The sequence below is a fragment of the Chelonia mydas genome, chromosome 10 (genome assembly GCF_015237465.2).
Source record: "Chelonia mydas isolate rCheMyd1 chromosome 10, rCheMyd1.pri.v2, whole genome shotgun sequence".
In the NCBI taxonomy this organism is placed as follows: Eukaryota; Metazoa; Chordata; order Testudines; family Cheloniidae; genus Chelonia; species Chelonia mydas.
The window spans coordinates 54,957,648-54,974,520 of NC_051250.2; the positions used below are offsets into that span (position 1 = coordinate 54,957,648).

General features: G+C 40.9%; 1 protein-coding gene across 14 annotated transcripts in view; it reads right to left on the bottom strand.

Moving 5' to 3' along the window:
• TJP1 (tight junction protein 1) overlaps positions 1 to 16,873 on the bottom strand; it is a 302,786-nt gene that overhangs the window by 39,059 nt on the left and 246,854 nt on the right. For all 14 annotated transcript variants that reach the window (XM_043523318.1, XM_043523317.1, XM_043523316.1 and 11 more), the window contains 9 exons: positions 14,904 to 15,046; positions 12,610 to 12,715; positions 11,694 to 11,844; positions 8,642 to 8,750; positions 7,651 to 7,870; positions 6,590 to 6,774; positions 6,371 to 6,466; positions 5,663 to 5,745; positions 447 to 657 (listed from right to left, as the gene is read on the bottom strand). In XM_043523318.1, the coding sequence (XP_043379253.1) occupies positions 447 to 657; positions 5,663 to 5,745; positions 6,371 to 6,466; positions 6,590 to 6,774; positions 7,651 to 7,870; positions 8,642 to 8,750; positions 11,694 to 11,844; positions 12,610 to 12,715; positions 14,904 to 15,046 (1,304 nt within the window). The remainder of the gene's footprint in view (positions 1 to 446; positions 658 to 5,662; positions 5,746 to 6,370; positions 6,467 to 6,589; positions 6,775 to 7,650; positions 7,871 to 8,641; positions 8,751 to 11,693; positions 11,845 to 12,609; positions 12,716 to 14,903; positions 15,047 to 16,873) is intronic.

Genomic DNA, 16,873 nt, shown 5'->3' on the forward strand with positions numbered 1-16,873 from the left:
GAGAGCAAGAAGGAAGGCCAGTCATGGATACAGTGGGAATTAGTCACAGTGAGAGCAGGATAGAATACCCAAGAAAGGGAAAAAGAGTTTGGGAAGGGGCCAAAATGTACCATAAGTCATGAAGGGATCTTTGTCTGCTACCTCCCCTTCACGAAGAGCAGCAGGAAGGAAGCAGAAATACAAGAAGAGAAGAAAAGAACCACACAGAATACACTAGTACTGACAGAGCTTTGAAACTTGTGAAAACCACTAACCAACTTTTTTTTAAAATTTGAAGGGCTTTTCGATGTAATGGGTACTATTGGTATTCAGTTACCTAGCAATGCAAATCTAAAAATCATATTCACGCTATACAAGAGATGCTGTTCAAACTTCTGTTGGATATATTACCCCTGCCCCAATTTAAGTTGGGCTTGGTTCATAAACATTTCCTGCTGTTTACTTACTTGTGAAGAGATGATGATTATTTTTTCGTAGCTTGTGAGCTCTTTCATACAATTTTCTGGCACTTTTCCGTGATTCTGGACACAGTCTCATTCTCATGGTTTTTACACCCTGCTTGGAATCAGGGTTCAGGAACACCACAATGGGATACCATTGTGCATAATTCAGACGATCCACAGCATTTGGAGTGACATCTAATAAAGCATGTTTGTCCTGCAGAGAATAGTACATATGCAAGAAAGTAAAGCTTTCAAGCTCTCTAAAGATGATAATGCATTTTTAATGTCTTCTACAGATTTTTCTATTTACCCTACAGAATTCACCATAGCATTTACATACTGATAACTAACTCATTAACTTTTTCTATTCTGAAAATGGGAAAATATATGGGAATTCCCAATACAGCTAAACTGCCCATGCAATCAGTCTCATCAATATCAGTGCTACTTAAAATTGGTATGCCTAAACATGAATTGTTATTTCATATAATATATTTAACCCACATAAATCAGCCAGTTTTCCCAGGTAAAGGGTGAGCCATAAAACGGCACTGTACCACAAACAAAGTCTGTGGTTACTAGGAATAAAGGCCAGGTCCAGATTCCTAGGCAGAGCTAGTTTTCATTTCTCTTCAACTCTCCTTCCAAGAAATTCCTGCCCTGCACATGGGACTTGACCAGCTTTCCCCTGCCACAGAGCCAATCTCAGGAACATGCAATTAGTGCAATAGCATATAGCGTTTCCAGCTTGTGATGGCCCTTCAGTGGCTAACATTTTTTCACCGGAGGGGGCAATAAAACAATTCCGTTCTTAAAATAAGAGGAAAGAAGAGGGAAGGGATGGAAGTCACATGGGGTGAGCTAGTGTGAGACATCTCCAGGAACCTAAATGAGGGAGTCTGGCATCAGTTTCTTCAATTAAGTAATCTCTCACTTGCTTAAAAAAAAATGCATATGAGCTCCACAGCCCAGCTGCAAGTCCCACAGTCCCACCCTTCTTCATGTGAAGAAAGTCGAAGAGAATAGGCAGCTTAGAACAGCAGTAATGGAACAATAGAGACTTCCTGAAACAGAGCCTAGAAGCACGTCCAGATTAGAATCACAGAATATCATGGTTGGAAGGGACCTCAGGAGTTTAATGGCAGGGAGGGGAAATAAGTTTTTCAAGTGATAGTCTGAATTATATTCCACGGTGGTTATCACAAGTCTACTCCACATGCATTGGAGAACTTTTTAGTTAGCAGTATCTGGAGGGGTGGCACATGCACCCTTTGCTTCCTCATGTGTGTGAGCAAAGTATCAACGGCAGAGTGGACCAGTACTGCCTGTGATTCCATGTGGTGAAGCACAAGTCCCTGAGCTTAAAGCACTGCCCCTCCTGTGAGACTATCATACATCTCAACAGCCACGCAAGCGGCACTTCTGGACTGGTGAGAGATCTGCAGGTCCTTTTTGAAGCAGACCCAGCATTTAAGGGACTAGTGCGTGAGGGCTTTCTTGCTGGGAGCAGTCCATACACCCAGACTCTGTTCCTGGGTCCCTGACCTCCAAACCTTTGGGGGACCAGAGATCCTCAAGGTTTGCACCAGACACACCATCAAAACAAACTGAGATGCTCTCCCCAAAGTGGCCTTGGTACCGAGGGAGAGTCAGGTCCAGCCAGATACTGAGCAGAAGAGGTGCAGAATGTCTTCCCTAAGCTCTGACTCTAAGCCTCAGAAAATGACATGGCTGTCAGATAGCAAAGGTACATCAAAGCTGACGAAAAACTCTCTGAGCACTGCAGAAAGCACCAGTCAGGATGACCCAGATGTGCCATAGGTCTCACTTAGAGTGAGCCATGCTGGGACTGAGGAGCATAGCCTTAAATGGGGCATGACCCAAGGCTCCAACCCATACTGGTACAGTGACCATGGATACCAGCCCCCATAGCCTCCCATACTGTACAATGTTAACCTACAGAGTATATTGGCCCCAAGCACTCCAGCTTCCCTAGAGCAGTGTTTCTCAACCAGGGATACAGGTACCCCTGGGGGTATGCAGAAGTCTTCCAGAGTTGCACATGAATCAAATCGTCAAGCTGTCATAGTTCTTCCCGAAGCCTCACACAGGGAAGGCCAAGCAGAGGCTGCATAAACTGGATACAAGAAAGGCCTTGCTGTTCTACTTGGACTAGGCCCTTCAGAAAATACCTCCATCTCTTGGTGGTTTATGGGAGCAGGGTTAGGGGACAAGCAGTGTTCACACAGAGAATATTCCAGTTGGATAGCCCAGTGTACCAGTTCATGTTCAGACTACCAGGGCACAGGCTACATCAGTGGCCTCTTTGGCAGGCATACCCCTCAGAGACATCTGCAGGCTGGCAACTTGGTCTTCTGTGAAAACATTCATGAAACATTATGCACGAGTGCAAGCAACCAGGGATGATGCTCTGTTTGGCAGGACTGTGCTGCAGTCCCTGTGGGAGTGAACTCCTCCTTTCTGCCTCTGGGGAAGTCTTCTGTTTGGGAATTACCAGCAGTAGAATATGATATGGACAATCACTAAGAAGAAAAGGAGGTTACTTACCTGTGCAGTAACGGATGTTCTTCGAGATACATAGTTCATATATACATATCCCATGTATATGGACTACACATCTCAAAGAAAAAGAGAGGTTATTCACCCTGTGTAATAACTGTAGCCCCCCACTCCGACATGGGCACTTCACTTCATGTGAACATGTGCCCCACATGACTTTGATCAGAGATTTTCATTAGCAATGTTGGTTTGGCCCAAGCATGCACTGCTGATATTCTCAAGTCCTGCCCCAAGACAAACCGTCCTCAGTTCCTTCTCCACTGCTAAGTGTCAGAAAGAATTCTGAAGCAGAGGGGAAGGAGGGCGGGGGTAGTGGAGCACCCATAGGTGACACACATCTCAAAGAACCATAGTTGCTGCACAAGGCAAGTAACCTCTTTTTCTTTGAGTAGTGTTCCTATAGATGCTCCACTTCTGATGACTCCCAAGCAGTATCCTCATAAGGAGGAGGGAGCCTTGGAATTGAGTCTATAACTGAGAAAAGAACTGCGTTGCCAACAGCCACATCAGATCTAGAGGCATTAACTAGAGCCTAGTGCCTGGAAAAGGTATGTACCAAGGACCATGCAAATCTCAGATACTGGGACATTTTTAAGTAAAGCCATAGATGTAGCCTGTGACCTTGTAGAATGAGATGACAATTCAGGAGGTGGAATGCTAACAGCACTGCAACATGCAGTAATACATCCTGAAATCTATTTTGGCAACAGCTGGATAGAAAGAAACAGGGGATGGATCCTAAAGTCTTGAAGTACAGAGAGGAGTTGCGGTACCGAGTGACATGCTTATTCCTGCAGGACAGTACCAAGAGTTTCAAGTGCTCTCCAGAAGCACCGAAGAAGCTGAGACAGGTACTGGGAGAAGGGTTAAGTCCAACGATACTGATCTTCTGTGTTTGCTCTGGCCATCTCCACCAGATGGTACTGGGGTTTTCTTGGAGCCAGGCTTATTCTTATAGGTATGGGATTTTCCCGCCTCACTAGTATCAGAGGAGCCCTTCTCCTTTGTGGTACTGAGCCAAAAGGTTGAAGTCCCAGACGGTTGACCAGCTCAGACGGTTTTCAGGTAGACTCCTTAACAGGGGAGCTAGAGCTCCTCTTCTTGAGATCTTTAGAGGAGGTCTCGGAGGCCTTCCCTTTTCCAGGAGAGTGTTGCACCGAGGCCGATGAGGTGCTAGATACCCCCCACAGACTGAAGTGCCAGCGGGTTCTCCTGGCCAGGCACCAAAGCAGGTCAAAAGGAGCACTCCATCATTAACAATTGCAGCTTGATTTCCCAGTTCTTTCAAGCCCTGGATTTGAGGGTTAAACAGATGTTACATTTCTATAGCCTCTACACGTGCAGCAACATTTAAACCCCAGTGAACTGGGCATGCTCATCACAGGGAGGACCTCCCATGAGGAAATTAACACAAACAATCTTCTAAATAACTAGTTTAACTAACTACAAACTAACCAACTTACTAGCTAAAATGAACTAAGTTAGACCAAAGTCAGCAAGTAGCCAAGGCACGTACCATGAGGACATGCTAAGCTGAGTCTCAGGCCAAGGCAGTTGAGAAGGAACGGAGGCCTGTTTGCCTGTGCAGCTTGATATAGTCTTGGTATAGGGCACGAGAAGATCAGCAGCACATGTGTAGGCCAAATGGATACTGCTAATGAAAATCTTCTATCAAGGGTGTATGGGGCACACCATGAAGAACATCCCCTACTGCTCAGGTAAGTAAATTACAGCTTTAAAATTTGTTATTGGTACATTTTTGAACTGCCATGCCACTAAGAGATAACAGTCATTGGAGCTGGGACTGGAACTTGGGTGTCCCCCGTGAATACCTTAACCACTGAGGTACAGAGTCACTCTCATACTCTCTCTCTCTGAACAAATAAATATTCAAGTGTTTTATACCAAGTAGAACAGCTTCAACAGGAGAGACTGAAAGACACCCCTGCAAACTACCCAATAATTTAACGGTTAGGCACTCACCTGGGAAAAAAGAGGCCTGGATTCAAGTATCTGCTCCAGAGCAGGGATTTATGCCCGGGCTATTGGGCATAAAGGGGCATCACAAACAACCTCCTCTGTGATTGGTGCATAAATCCCCCCATGACGCTAGCCCCCAAAACACTGATTTGATAATGTCAAAAAAAATTGTTTAGACGTTTCTGGATTTCTTTTCATTTTGACAAACAATTTGCTGAAATGGACACAAATTTGCTAAAATGTTTTGTTTCATCTTCAGTGAAAAAAAAGTTTTACCTAAAAGATTCTGTCCAGCTCCAGTCAAGAGCTCGATTTGGTAGAGGATATGGCATTTTTCTTTACATCAACTTTTAAAAGCTTCTATACAGAGAAAATTGTTTCATTCAACTTTACTGTCATGGTTTAATTTATATAAAAAGAGTACATAAGTTACTACAGTGCCTGGAGATAAATTATGTACATAATTTTTTGCTTTTTGAGAATGTGATTTATACTTTGTTGTTTATGCTATTGTATGTAAAAACCACAGCATTTATCGTTATGGTTATTAGGTTTATTCACATGATTAGTCATTCAATTAATTCAACGCTCCTGTTTTCTCTCGTTTGTTTTCAGAATCAGCTACAAATTTAACAACAAAGCATACTTTTACCACTTACTCTGTCAATTATCTGTTTTATTGTATGAAGACGAATAATGCCAGAACTACGTTGGTCAGTACCAGCATCTCTTGGTTCACTTTCTGTTCAAGAGAACACAGTTAAAGTCATAATTTCTTAGCCACCTATTGGTCAATTACACAACCCTTTCTATGCTCCCCCATTAATATAAAATGGACCATCTCCTTCTCTAGCTCAAAATACTGGTTCAGATCTTATATAAATTATAGTGCTGAAGATACATTTTTTTACTTAAAAATAATGCAGAAATTAAAGTGTTAGTTCCCCAGTTTAGTTACAAAATTTGTTAGGTATTTACTAGGAGCTTCTGAATGTTTTTTGCAAGGTGCTGAATTAAAGAGGGGGCTGCGGGAGGGAGCCCTGAGGAAGCTCAGCATGTTATAGGATTGGGTCCTATGATAGCATTAATAATAATAAATTGAGCTTGCATTCATTCAATGCACATGATGTTCCCAAAGAGTCCTACAGCAAATTTGTATTACTTTATCTTTAAAATATCTGTATCAATCACTAGTTAACTACAACTAAATGTAAGCCTTTCAGAGTGTTTCCATAAACTGCTGACAATATAAAAGTGAGACTTTAAAACATTAATGGCTGCAAGAATAACGCAGCAAAGGCTAGCAAAAGAGGTGATTATATAATTATAATTTTATATTAATCTGATAAGCAAAGAGAGATACTTACTTGCAACTTGATAAATATCTGGTTCTTCTCTTGCCAGTTTCTCTCGTGCAACATCAGCAATTGGCCCAAAGATGGTAACAGGCCTGAGAAAGCCAGCTGGAATAAGAAAAATCAAAGTAAATTGATTTAAATGTATTTTAGGATGCAGTTTTTCCGTCATGAAGATTAAAATGTTGAACTGAATCAGCAAATATTTTAATCTCTTTAACAGGAAGCTACCTTCTCGAAGAACAACTCTTTCATATGCAGGAAACTTGGTCTGAACAGGTTGGGCAGAAAGATCTTCTCTGCTTTTTCGGAGATTTCTCTTTGAGCTGCGTAGACCTCGGAACCTCCAGAAATCTGCACGATCTCCCCCTGCTGTCTTTGGAAGTGTGTACTGTACACTAGCTAGTTGTTCAGCTCTAAGTGGGGCAGAGATTCCAGGGGTTAAAAAAAATAATGGACAGAAAACCCCAACTCCAGCAACAAACAAATCAGCTTTTGAAATGACACTTGATTAACAAAGTTTAAGCCTGAACACGTTATAATGACATAACAGGCTAAAGGACCACTGATCACCAAATGAGGGGTTCCCCAGTACATTTTTCAGTACATTTTAACAAAGTAATTGCCTTTTGAATCCCCTTCTCCTGCCACTAGTGATCAGTTAACATGGCTGATGCAACTACAGCAATTACTTAAGTAGTATGTACTTTTCAGAAAGTATTTATGTATTTGTAATTTTTTGGCGAGATATATGGTGTGTCTACTTTTGCTCTTCATTAATTTTAGGCCCTACCTAGACTAGGAAAAAAGATGACAGACTCCCCACTAGACTTTAATTTCACCAGATTAGCACACGCTGAAATACAATTGCTTTGTCTTGACTAGAGTTTTAGAAGGTGTTAATTTGAATTCAGTTACCTAATTCAATCTGACATCACACCCTTAAGGCCTTGTCTGCACTAAGATTTACTCCCCCACCCTTGTGTTTCTCTTGCCTGGAAACAGGGAGACAACTCCATGTGACTAGCCAATGGTCTGACCAAGGGCCACAGTTTGTGAATCTCTGTTCTAAACCAAACCCAAATGTAAGTTTGGGTACTCAAACTGGATAAGTCTAACTGCAAATTATTTGGGGTTCTACAACTGATTTTTCTTCCAAAATGTTAAGAAAGGTATAAAATGTCTGAGTGACCAGGAGATTTTACTAAAACAGCATTAAACAGACTAAGAACTTGCACAAACTTGGGCCACAGATTTCACAATCATTGTACTAAACAGTTTCAAGATGCTACCTGTTTTTGTTGGGTATGATGCCTCTTTCCACCTCTTTGTGATTCTTGCCAATTCGAATAGCCAGCCAGGACCCAAGCTTGCCGTTGTACAAAGTATCCACCACCCGGAACACTTCACCTTTGTTGAAACTTAGCCCATAGGGAGATTCCTTTTCATATTCAAAATGAGTTCTGATATAGAAAGAATCTCCTACATCAGACTCAACAATGCGACGATAAACTGCAATAAAAGTTAGTTGAAGTACATTAAAGGATTCCTAATGCTCACAGCAGTTATATAAAAAGATTCTGAGCAGAAATCTTGCCTATCCTTAGTTCTCCATTTTAATTGTGAGGTATTTTGGAAACCCGTAAGACTAAATCCCCATATATCAGCATGTGAAATGTATGTGGAATTCACATACAATCCATATCATGTTACTGTGATGCACTCAGAAACAGCTGGTATCCTCCATGAATTCACAGTATTTATATTATTTGTCTTTTTTCCTATGAGTTCAGAGCTGATTTAGTGAATTTTGCATATCAAGCCATACGGACAGCACTGGAATCAGATATCACCTATTACAGAACGGATGAACCTTAAAACATTGAGTTTCCTCATATTGTCTAGCCACTGTTTTACAGCCATTATTTAGACGTAGTCTACACACTTTTGTACTGATATAACTCTTTCAGTTATGGTTGTGTGGTTTAAAAAAAAAAAAAAGTTATAGCAGTGCAACCCCATTCACTTGGAAAAGGGCTGAGACCACAGACTCATTTCAAAACTAGCTACTGAACTGTTGTCAGATAATTAATCTATCACTACCGTACAATCTCCATTGCATTTGAAATAGTGACCTAAAAGTGAAAGGCTCCACATTACCAACCTTCTTGAGTTGCCACTCCCCAGGGCAAACAGTTATCAAAGGTTAGCTACACTGTCTCTATCTGGTCTCAAAAAGCCGGCCAAGCACTTTCTGTCCTTATATTTGAGGAAACTACTTACCGTCCTTTTTCTTCTGTGCCAAAATTGTCACCTCTTCTCCTTTAGGGAGATCAAGCAGAAAAAGCACTGCTTCCTCTCTGATGATATTTGTGAAGTCTACATTATTTACCTGGCATCAATACAATAACAAACGGTTTTGAATTACTACACAATGTAGCAAAACATATACATGCATTGTGAAACATACATTTCACAAAAATAATGCAGTTTTTCACAACGAATTAAACTTAGAGTTGTTTATCCAGTTAAATATAACTTAACTGCATGAACTTCAAGAAGCTTTTTGCATATATTTCTCAGAATAAGTGAAAAATATTGCTATTTAACAAAAATATGCAGTACCTGCAGAGTATAAACTGAACAGACTTTAACGAGTACTTCTAGGTCACCCATCATGGATGACCTAGAAGTACCAGAGATTTCAAAGGGCCTTATGTTTAGATTATTACAGATGGAGGAGCTTCTTAGGATGTGTCTACATGGGGAGTTAAACCGGATTGATTTGACAGGTGTTTCTTAACATGCAATATCTAAGTCACACTAATGGCAGGCATATAGGATGGCTGCCTCCTCTTTCAATTTGCATTGTGTACACATGACTGTGGCTTGCCATGTACAAACTGTGTGGCATTCTCAGAGGGTATCCCATGGTCCTTTGCTTTGCTGTTTAGCAGTCTGCATTCTGGAATTCTTCTGGCTGTGCATTGCAGGATGCATAAGGGAAGCCAGGCAGATTCCAATTTTTAAAAAAAAAAATCTCGTATCTCCATCATCTCCACACCAAGCTCCCTTTCTGGGCAGGCTAGTGCCATTTTTGAATTGCCGTCAGCCAGCATGGTCCCAACGATGCTCTTCACCTCTGTGCTGGCAACTGTAAACACAGAGAGGCTGCTTGTGCTGTATTTCAGCTCTAGTAGCCAGGTGACTTTGGTTTTGGACTTTGCCTTCTGCACCAAGGAGCAGATGATGTGGCAGCAGCAGGAGCTTAAGTATCAACAGAAGAAGCAGAATGAGGAAGAAGACGGTGACATCCAGCAAATGCTACTACAGCGACTGTTCCTGGAACAACTTTGCACCGTACAGTACTGTCTCTGGACTCAGAAAATCAGCATCAACTGGTGGAAAAGGTTTGTTCTGTAGACCTGGGATGACCAGCAGTGGCAAGAGAACTTCAGAATGGCTAAGACAACCTTTTTGTGTTGAAGTAGTTCCGAAAGTGCAGGACCAGCATGCCAACTTGCGGTGCCCCATACCTGTCAAGAATTGGGTCACCATTGCCACCTAGAAGCTAGCCAACCCCAAATGCGACCAGTCCATAACCAACCAATTCAGAGCAGGGAGATCGACTGTTGGAGCCACTGTCATGCAGATGTGCGACACCACGGATAAAGTACTGTTTCACTGGATTATAAAGCTTAATAATGCTCAGGAGATTGATGGCTTTATATGCATGGGTTCCCAAACTGTATTGGGGCAATTGAGGAGACCTCTGTGCTTATTATTTCAGCTTCACCCCCACCTCCCCTGACAAGGGCTTAGCATTTATAAATAGAAAGGGGTATTTCTCCATGGTGCTACAAAGGCTGGTTGACATCGGTCGTGTTGAGTGGCGAGGCTTGAAGCTATATAGAGCATTAGATGGCTCAAAAGGGCTGAGCTCAGTATCTTGTGCTATCCAGGGGGTACAGAACAAGGCTAGGTCCTGGTTTGGAGCACTGCCTTGCTTGCTGCTCTGGCGGCAGCAGCAAGTGCTGCATCAAAGCATTCTGGCTCTGTATTGCCTCCAGGAGTTTTCTCTGCATCCCCGTCTTTCTCAACAGTGTCTTTTGCTGTGGTAACTCTGTCCCTGGCCACAGCAAGATCCATTTCTTTATCACTCTCTGATCTGAAGTACAATTTCCATCTCTCCGTTGTTTTCAGGGTTTTATGAGGAGTCTGCAGTGAGGTCAGCGGACATTACACACTGGATTAACTCAACTTAATCCGGTTTAAACCCCCCATGTAGACAAACACTGAGATTAGTTGTCCAAACTTGTTTCACACGATTTTCCTTTATGGTTGCCCTTACTCCTTGTTATCTAATCTTTAAGTATATTTGAACATTTGAGATCTGATTATCAACATTAGGTAGTCAATGATTAGCACATGCATGCTGTTAAAACATGTTTCTTTAAAGTTTAATCAATTTAAATTTCAAAATTTCAATTTCAATTTCAAAACTCTAAGTGTAGGTCTATCCTTTTCCCCCACCAAAGTCCATAAACAGCAGGTAACAAGGCGAAGTGTCTTGCTTTTGAAAACAGACTGAAGTACAAAAACCCTTGTAAAATTGAACGAGAACTAAAAATTCCACGTTTTAAACTTTGTCATCAATATGAAAGAATACAAAGAAATTACTTTTCTAGAAACAACATGCCATAGTAGCATTACGAGAGTTTTACTAATCCATGTGGGGAAAAAACCCACATTTACACAATTTACCATATATTCTGCAAATTATACATAAGGGGTTGGTCCGGGTCTCTAATGGTATACTTTTAATACCGTATGTGATACCAAAGTTTTAATCTATTCACTAACTGAGCTAACTGCAGGGTAAATAAGGCACATTCTTCTTTTGTTCAAAAACGTGTGTTGGAAGCAGTGCTCTGAAATAGGGGTGCGGATGATTGGGCAATAAACTCCTATGGACAATGCTACTTATCTAGTTTTGCAAAATGCCTAGAAATCTATGAATGAAAGATGCTAAGTGCTACGTGCTGATTATTATTTGTTTATATGATAAAGATATTTATACACACTTTTTAGTTAACAGTTTAATAGCCAGTTAGTTAAACAATTATTCGTCCAATCTGAAACTAGGAAACTTGGGAGCCATAATTTACCAGTGATCTAGTAGCAACTGTGGAAGCTGCAAGAATTTTTACCACCATCGTCTAACCCTATTCAGGGTAGGCAAAGATAAAACAGTATACACTAAAAAGGTAATATGTACCAAAATTCTGTTGCATTACTGAACAGCAGATTCTTTGTATGAAAGATTTTGACCTACCCTGAGAATTTGATCTCCTTCTTCTAATCCTTCTTTCGCTGCAGGGCTGTCCTCCAGAACACCAGCTACAAATATGCCTACATCATTGCCACCAGCCAACCGCAAGCCCACGCTGTCTCCTTTTTTGAATTTTACCAGCTTCATGCTTGGCCTGTAGGTTTATAACACATTCCAATTAACAGACACACAACAGTTGAATATGTGGTCATAGATTAGCAGCTGTGGAGTTACACTAGCAGAGAATTTGTTCATTATTTCAATTTGACATCATTGTATCCATGCTATTTCTTTCAGCAACACACTAACTATAATAGCGTAATATTCTTCTCATCAGCTGAGCTTTTGAAAATAATGGTAATATTCACTTGCTTAAGATATTTTGTTGTTTGCTTTAATATATTAATTTATATAAATCGTATTTTAAATAGACTGCTTCATAATTTAAGGGGCTTTTTGTTTGTTTTTAACAGTCAACCTTCCCTTGGAAGTTTACAACTGAACTGCTATTTCTCTTTTTTTTTTTTTTTGGGGGGGGGGGGCGGGGGGGGAACATAGCACACAATTATAGGGTTCTCCTGAATGCAGGACTGTTTTTCCTTAAAAGAGAAGAAAAGCAGTGTTTGGGAGAGAGAACCAAAACAGTTATTTTATTTTTTTTTTAAATAATATCTATAAAAAGTGATTGGTAAGTTTCAAAATTGCTAAGTATGTAATATAACTGTTAACAAAGCATCCAAAGCTCACAGATGAGCCTCAACTCCCACACCCCTAATACTTATAAACAGATTAGAAATGTATGTTAAGACAAAGCCCTACATGTCCCCATGCAGCCATAATGCTCATTGACTTAATGAAAGCTTGGTCTGCTCAAGGACTGTGGTATCAGGTTCAAATAAAGAATTTTGAATTACATTACCGAAGTACTCCATCTTCATGAGTTGAATTGGGTAAAGGACCATCCGATGGACTGACTGGTAAATCCACATCTGGCTGTCCAGCTTGAGCATACACTGGCTTTGGCTCTATTAACAAAAACAAAAAACCCAACTTGCCATGCTATTAATTCTTTAAAGGCTGTGTAACCAATACAGCTTAACTCATACTTGTAAAATTGTCATCATGAAAATCTATCAGCTCGGGAACGAAATTCTTCTCCCATTCACCACAAGTGTCAGTAATGAAAATAACTCTCTTGTACTGACTGAGTAAGATTACTCCTCTTGGGTGAGTAGATTTTTTAAGGCTGGTTTAATTACGGCACTTTTTTTTTTTTTTTTAATTTCCCATTGTACTTTGGTAACATCTGTTGAAATTTTAAAGCATGCAGAATACATCATAGATAAATACACAACTCTTTAAAACAGAAACACATTACACTCTTTTTTCTAATCATGTAAGATTGGGATGTTAAGGATTAGAATTTCCACTAGTGTAACTACTGCCCCAAAATGGGAGGAGCCAGAAGGGTTCAGTCAGTTACTGTAATCTTCCAGCTAAACAACTCTACATCTCTACCTTATTTGAAACCCAGACCTGCCATTTCAGCTGCCTTTGACTCACTGTTCAAGCTTTTCCCTCCTCCTGTCATCATTTCTCTATCCGCTCACTCATTTCTTCCAACTGACAAAATGTGATGTGATATTCCCCCTCTCCACAGCTTGCCTTCCTTTCTCCTCCCACAATTCTTTCTTCCTTCTCCCCTGTAACAGATGAAGAATTTTGTCTGATCTCCTCCTCCAAGCCATCCACTTGTCCCAGTGACTCCTAACCTCCCATACCCTCATTTCCTTCACACCCACTCTCATCTCCTCCTTACACCTCATCTCTCTCCTCTCTCTGGCTTTCTTGCCCCCTCACAATACAAGCATGTTTTTGCTTCTCTCATTTTAACCAAACAAAAACAAAAAACCACCACCCTTGAACCCATTTACCTCTCTACCTACTGTCCTCTTTCAAGATTGTATTTCTAAGCTCATTGAAAGCACTGTTTACAGTAGCCATCTCAAATTTCTCTCTCCAATTCCATCCTAGATCCTCTCCAATACAACTCCTGCCCCTTTCACGCCAATAAAACTGCTCTTGCTAAAGTCTCTATGACCTTGTCCTAGCCAAAGCTCAGAACCAGTACTCCAACGTCATCCTCCTTGACCAGCCCACCGCCTTAAATACAGTTGACCATGCTCCTCCTCCTTGAAATCTTGTCCTCCCTGGGTTGTCTCCCCTCTGTCCTCTTCTCTCCTCCTAAATTTCCAATTACTCCTTCAGCAGGTCCATCCTTCCTTCAACTTTCTGTGGGTATTCCACAGGGATGTCACTGGTCACTTTCTCTGCGCCGTCTACATATCTCTGGGTAATCTCATCCGCGAAATACAAATTCAACCACAGTCTCTAAGATGACGACTCTCAGATCTCTACTCCAGACCTGCCTCCTTCCATCTAAACTAAAATCTCTGCCTGCCTCTGACATTGTCTCCTAGATGTCTTGCCATGAGCTCAAACTGCACACAGGTAAAACAGAGCTCTTAATTCCCCAAATCCTCCCACTACCTCCTTTCTTGATTACTGTGGACACCACGATCATCTTATCCACCACTCAGGCCTGTAACCTGGGCATCTGCCCTTTTTCTTCTGTGTTTATACAGTGCATGGCACAATGAGGTCCTGGTGCTTAATTAGGGCCCTAAGTGCTATGATAATACAAACAAACAAACAAGATTTAGCTCTCCATTGAGATCAAAACTGCGTTAGCTACTTCTATGTTTAAATGTGTTAGTATGGCTTTTAGAGGGGAAAAAGCCCTCCATCTTACCTTGGCCTTGGAAATCATGACGGAATCCTCTTAGCAACAAGCATGCTTGGACACAGTTGTAACCAACACAGTTTTTAATCCCACAGCGGAGAGCGCTTTAGAGTGATCTTCCAGAATTGAAAACTACAAATACCACAAGCTGAACTATGCTCACAGGAAGCCTTGCATATTCAGAAAAATGACAAAAAACGTTGGACCCACTTCTGCCATTACTTAAACTGGCTTCACCCATGTAACTAGGGGCAGAGCTGGGCCCTTTGAATCTGCATATTCTGAGTATTTATGCAGTTGTACATTTTAACAGCTTGAGAGAAATCATGCTGTAGATATGAAGTAGCGCAAATTCCTACTGAGCATTCATTAGAGGCAGCAGGCATAACTTGGCGTTTTACCATATTTACCTGGCAGAGGTGGAGTTTGTTTTTCGTTTCTTTCAATTATAGCCTCTTCCATGGTTTTAGAAACAGGGACATCATCTGCATTCTTTACAGGTGTAGAGACAGCTCCTGGTTTTGATATTCTCTCATCTTCTCTGCTCCGGAGACTATATATCAGAAAAACAAAACATATGGCATTTAGTTTGTACGCCATGCTACCTCACAGTATTATTGTGAAACCACCATTTCTGCATTTCAGGTCAAACTGATCTGCAACCAGATTCATCCCAAAATAATCTGCATTGTGGGAGCTCTCCACATGTAGATCCCTGGAAAAGAGAGGGCAAGGTAGAATAGAGTGTGGTCTTTTCACTGCCCCATGTCCTTCCCGTGCCTTGTGTGGATAGTCTTCCATGCTAAGTTCAGAAGCAGGAATGGAGATGGGAGCAAGTGATGTGCTGTTCTCTGTGACACTTTTCCCTGTGGAGTCTAGTGATTTTTGGGCAAAACCCCAGGATTTACCATGACCCTCTGGACCCCTCCTATGGTTGCTGACTCAGCAGGGATTGAGGAATTTAGCCAATGGCAGCCCTTCAAGAAGGAAAGGAGGTTTACCTTCCCTCTAGATACCTCGAGGTTGCGAAAGAGCAGCCTTCAAAATCCACAGCTATTCTAAATCCTTTCCACTTAAGATTGGTGCAATGGAGAAAAAAAGCGAGTGCCTGCCTCCCATACCAGCTCTATACTTCATGTTCCTTTACTGAAAACAGGACTAGCCTCATGAATTTTCTGCTCCAGAATGTATCTACATATGCTTACAGCATGCAACATCTAAAGAGAATGTGATGCAAGTACAACAGCATTCCTTGCTAGATAGTCTCTGGAGAGTGAACCCGGGACCTCTAGATCTAAAAGCATCAGCACTTCCATTGTTTGAGCTAGAGGACCAGGTACTTTAGCAAAGAGACAGTAACAAACTCAAATCTGTATACATGAACAGAACCTCAGTGGGTTGTACAAGCATGCAGTACACTATAATTATGTGAGAGCGGTAGCCATATAGTCACAGACGAGATTCAAAATGTACATAGGCTTAAAAGAAGTATACCACAAACTTACAACTACTTCCTAAAAATCCTTCATGTCAGTACTCTTGGCACTTATGAATTTCAGATTCTTTCTACTTACTATGGCAAATCATAATCAGCATCAATGAACAGTTTAATCAATCGCTGCACTAAACAAACCACAATTCCAAAACATATTCATTATAAAAAAGCATTAGTTTATAAGATATTCAAACTCTGCTTAAGTATTAAATACACATGCATACAAAAATAAAATTAACAGAAGATACTGCATAACAAGTGTGTTTACTTTTATTTCTATCACCTTGTATGTCAATAAAAATGCAGTGAGCGTTCTGAAGGAATTATATATTTGCCAGGCATTAAAGGATACTGAATTTGACATTATTAGGAAACATTTGTTTCCTTGATGACCCCGAACTGCTCAGTTACTTCTTTCTGAAGAGCCACTAGGAAGGACTTTGTGTAGAAAGAGTCCTTGGTGAAGTATACTGTACAAGATAGCACAACACGATTAGATGGTTTTCCATTTGGATCTCTCTCTCTATCATGGACAGATGTATTCTGAAAGATGCGACCTTTCTTAAAATACTACTGTTTCCAGAAGCTAGATGGAGCTATTGGGCAGTAACTTGTATTTGCATCCTTTAAAAAAAAATTATATCTACTGATACACATTACACTCCGCAACATTTATTTTAGTTATACTAAAATTATTACTTCAAAGCTGTGTATTAATTATAATGATGGGAAACAAGACTTTTAGTCAGAGTCTCTAACAGAACTAAGGCTGTACCGAAAGATAAAACCACTGAATTTATAAACATGGGTGAGATGTGCTTTCTCTGGCAGTACTAAGTAGCTGGCATCAGAAGCAAGGTTTACACATTCTGCTAAACTAAGAAC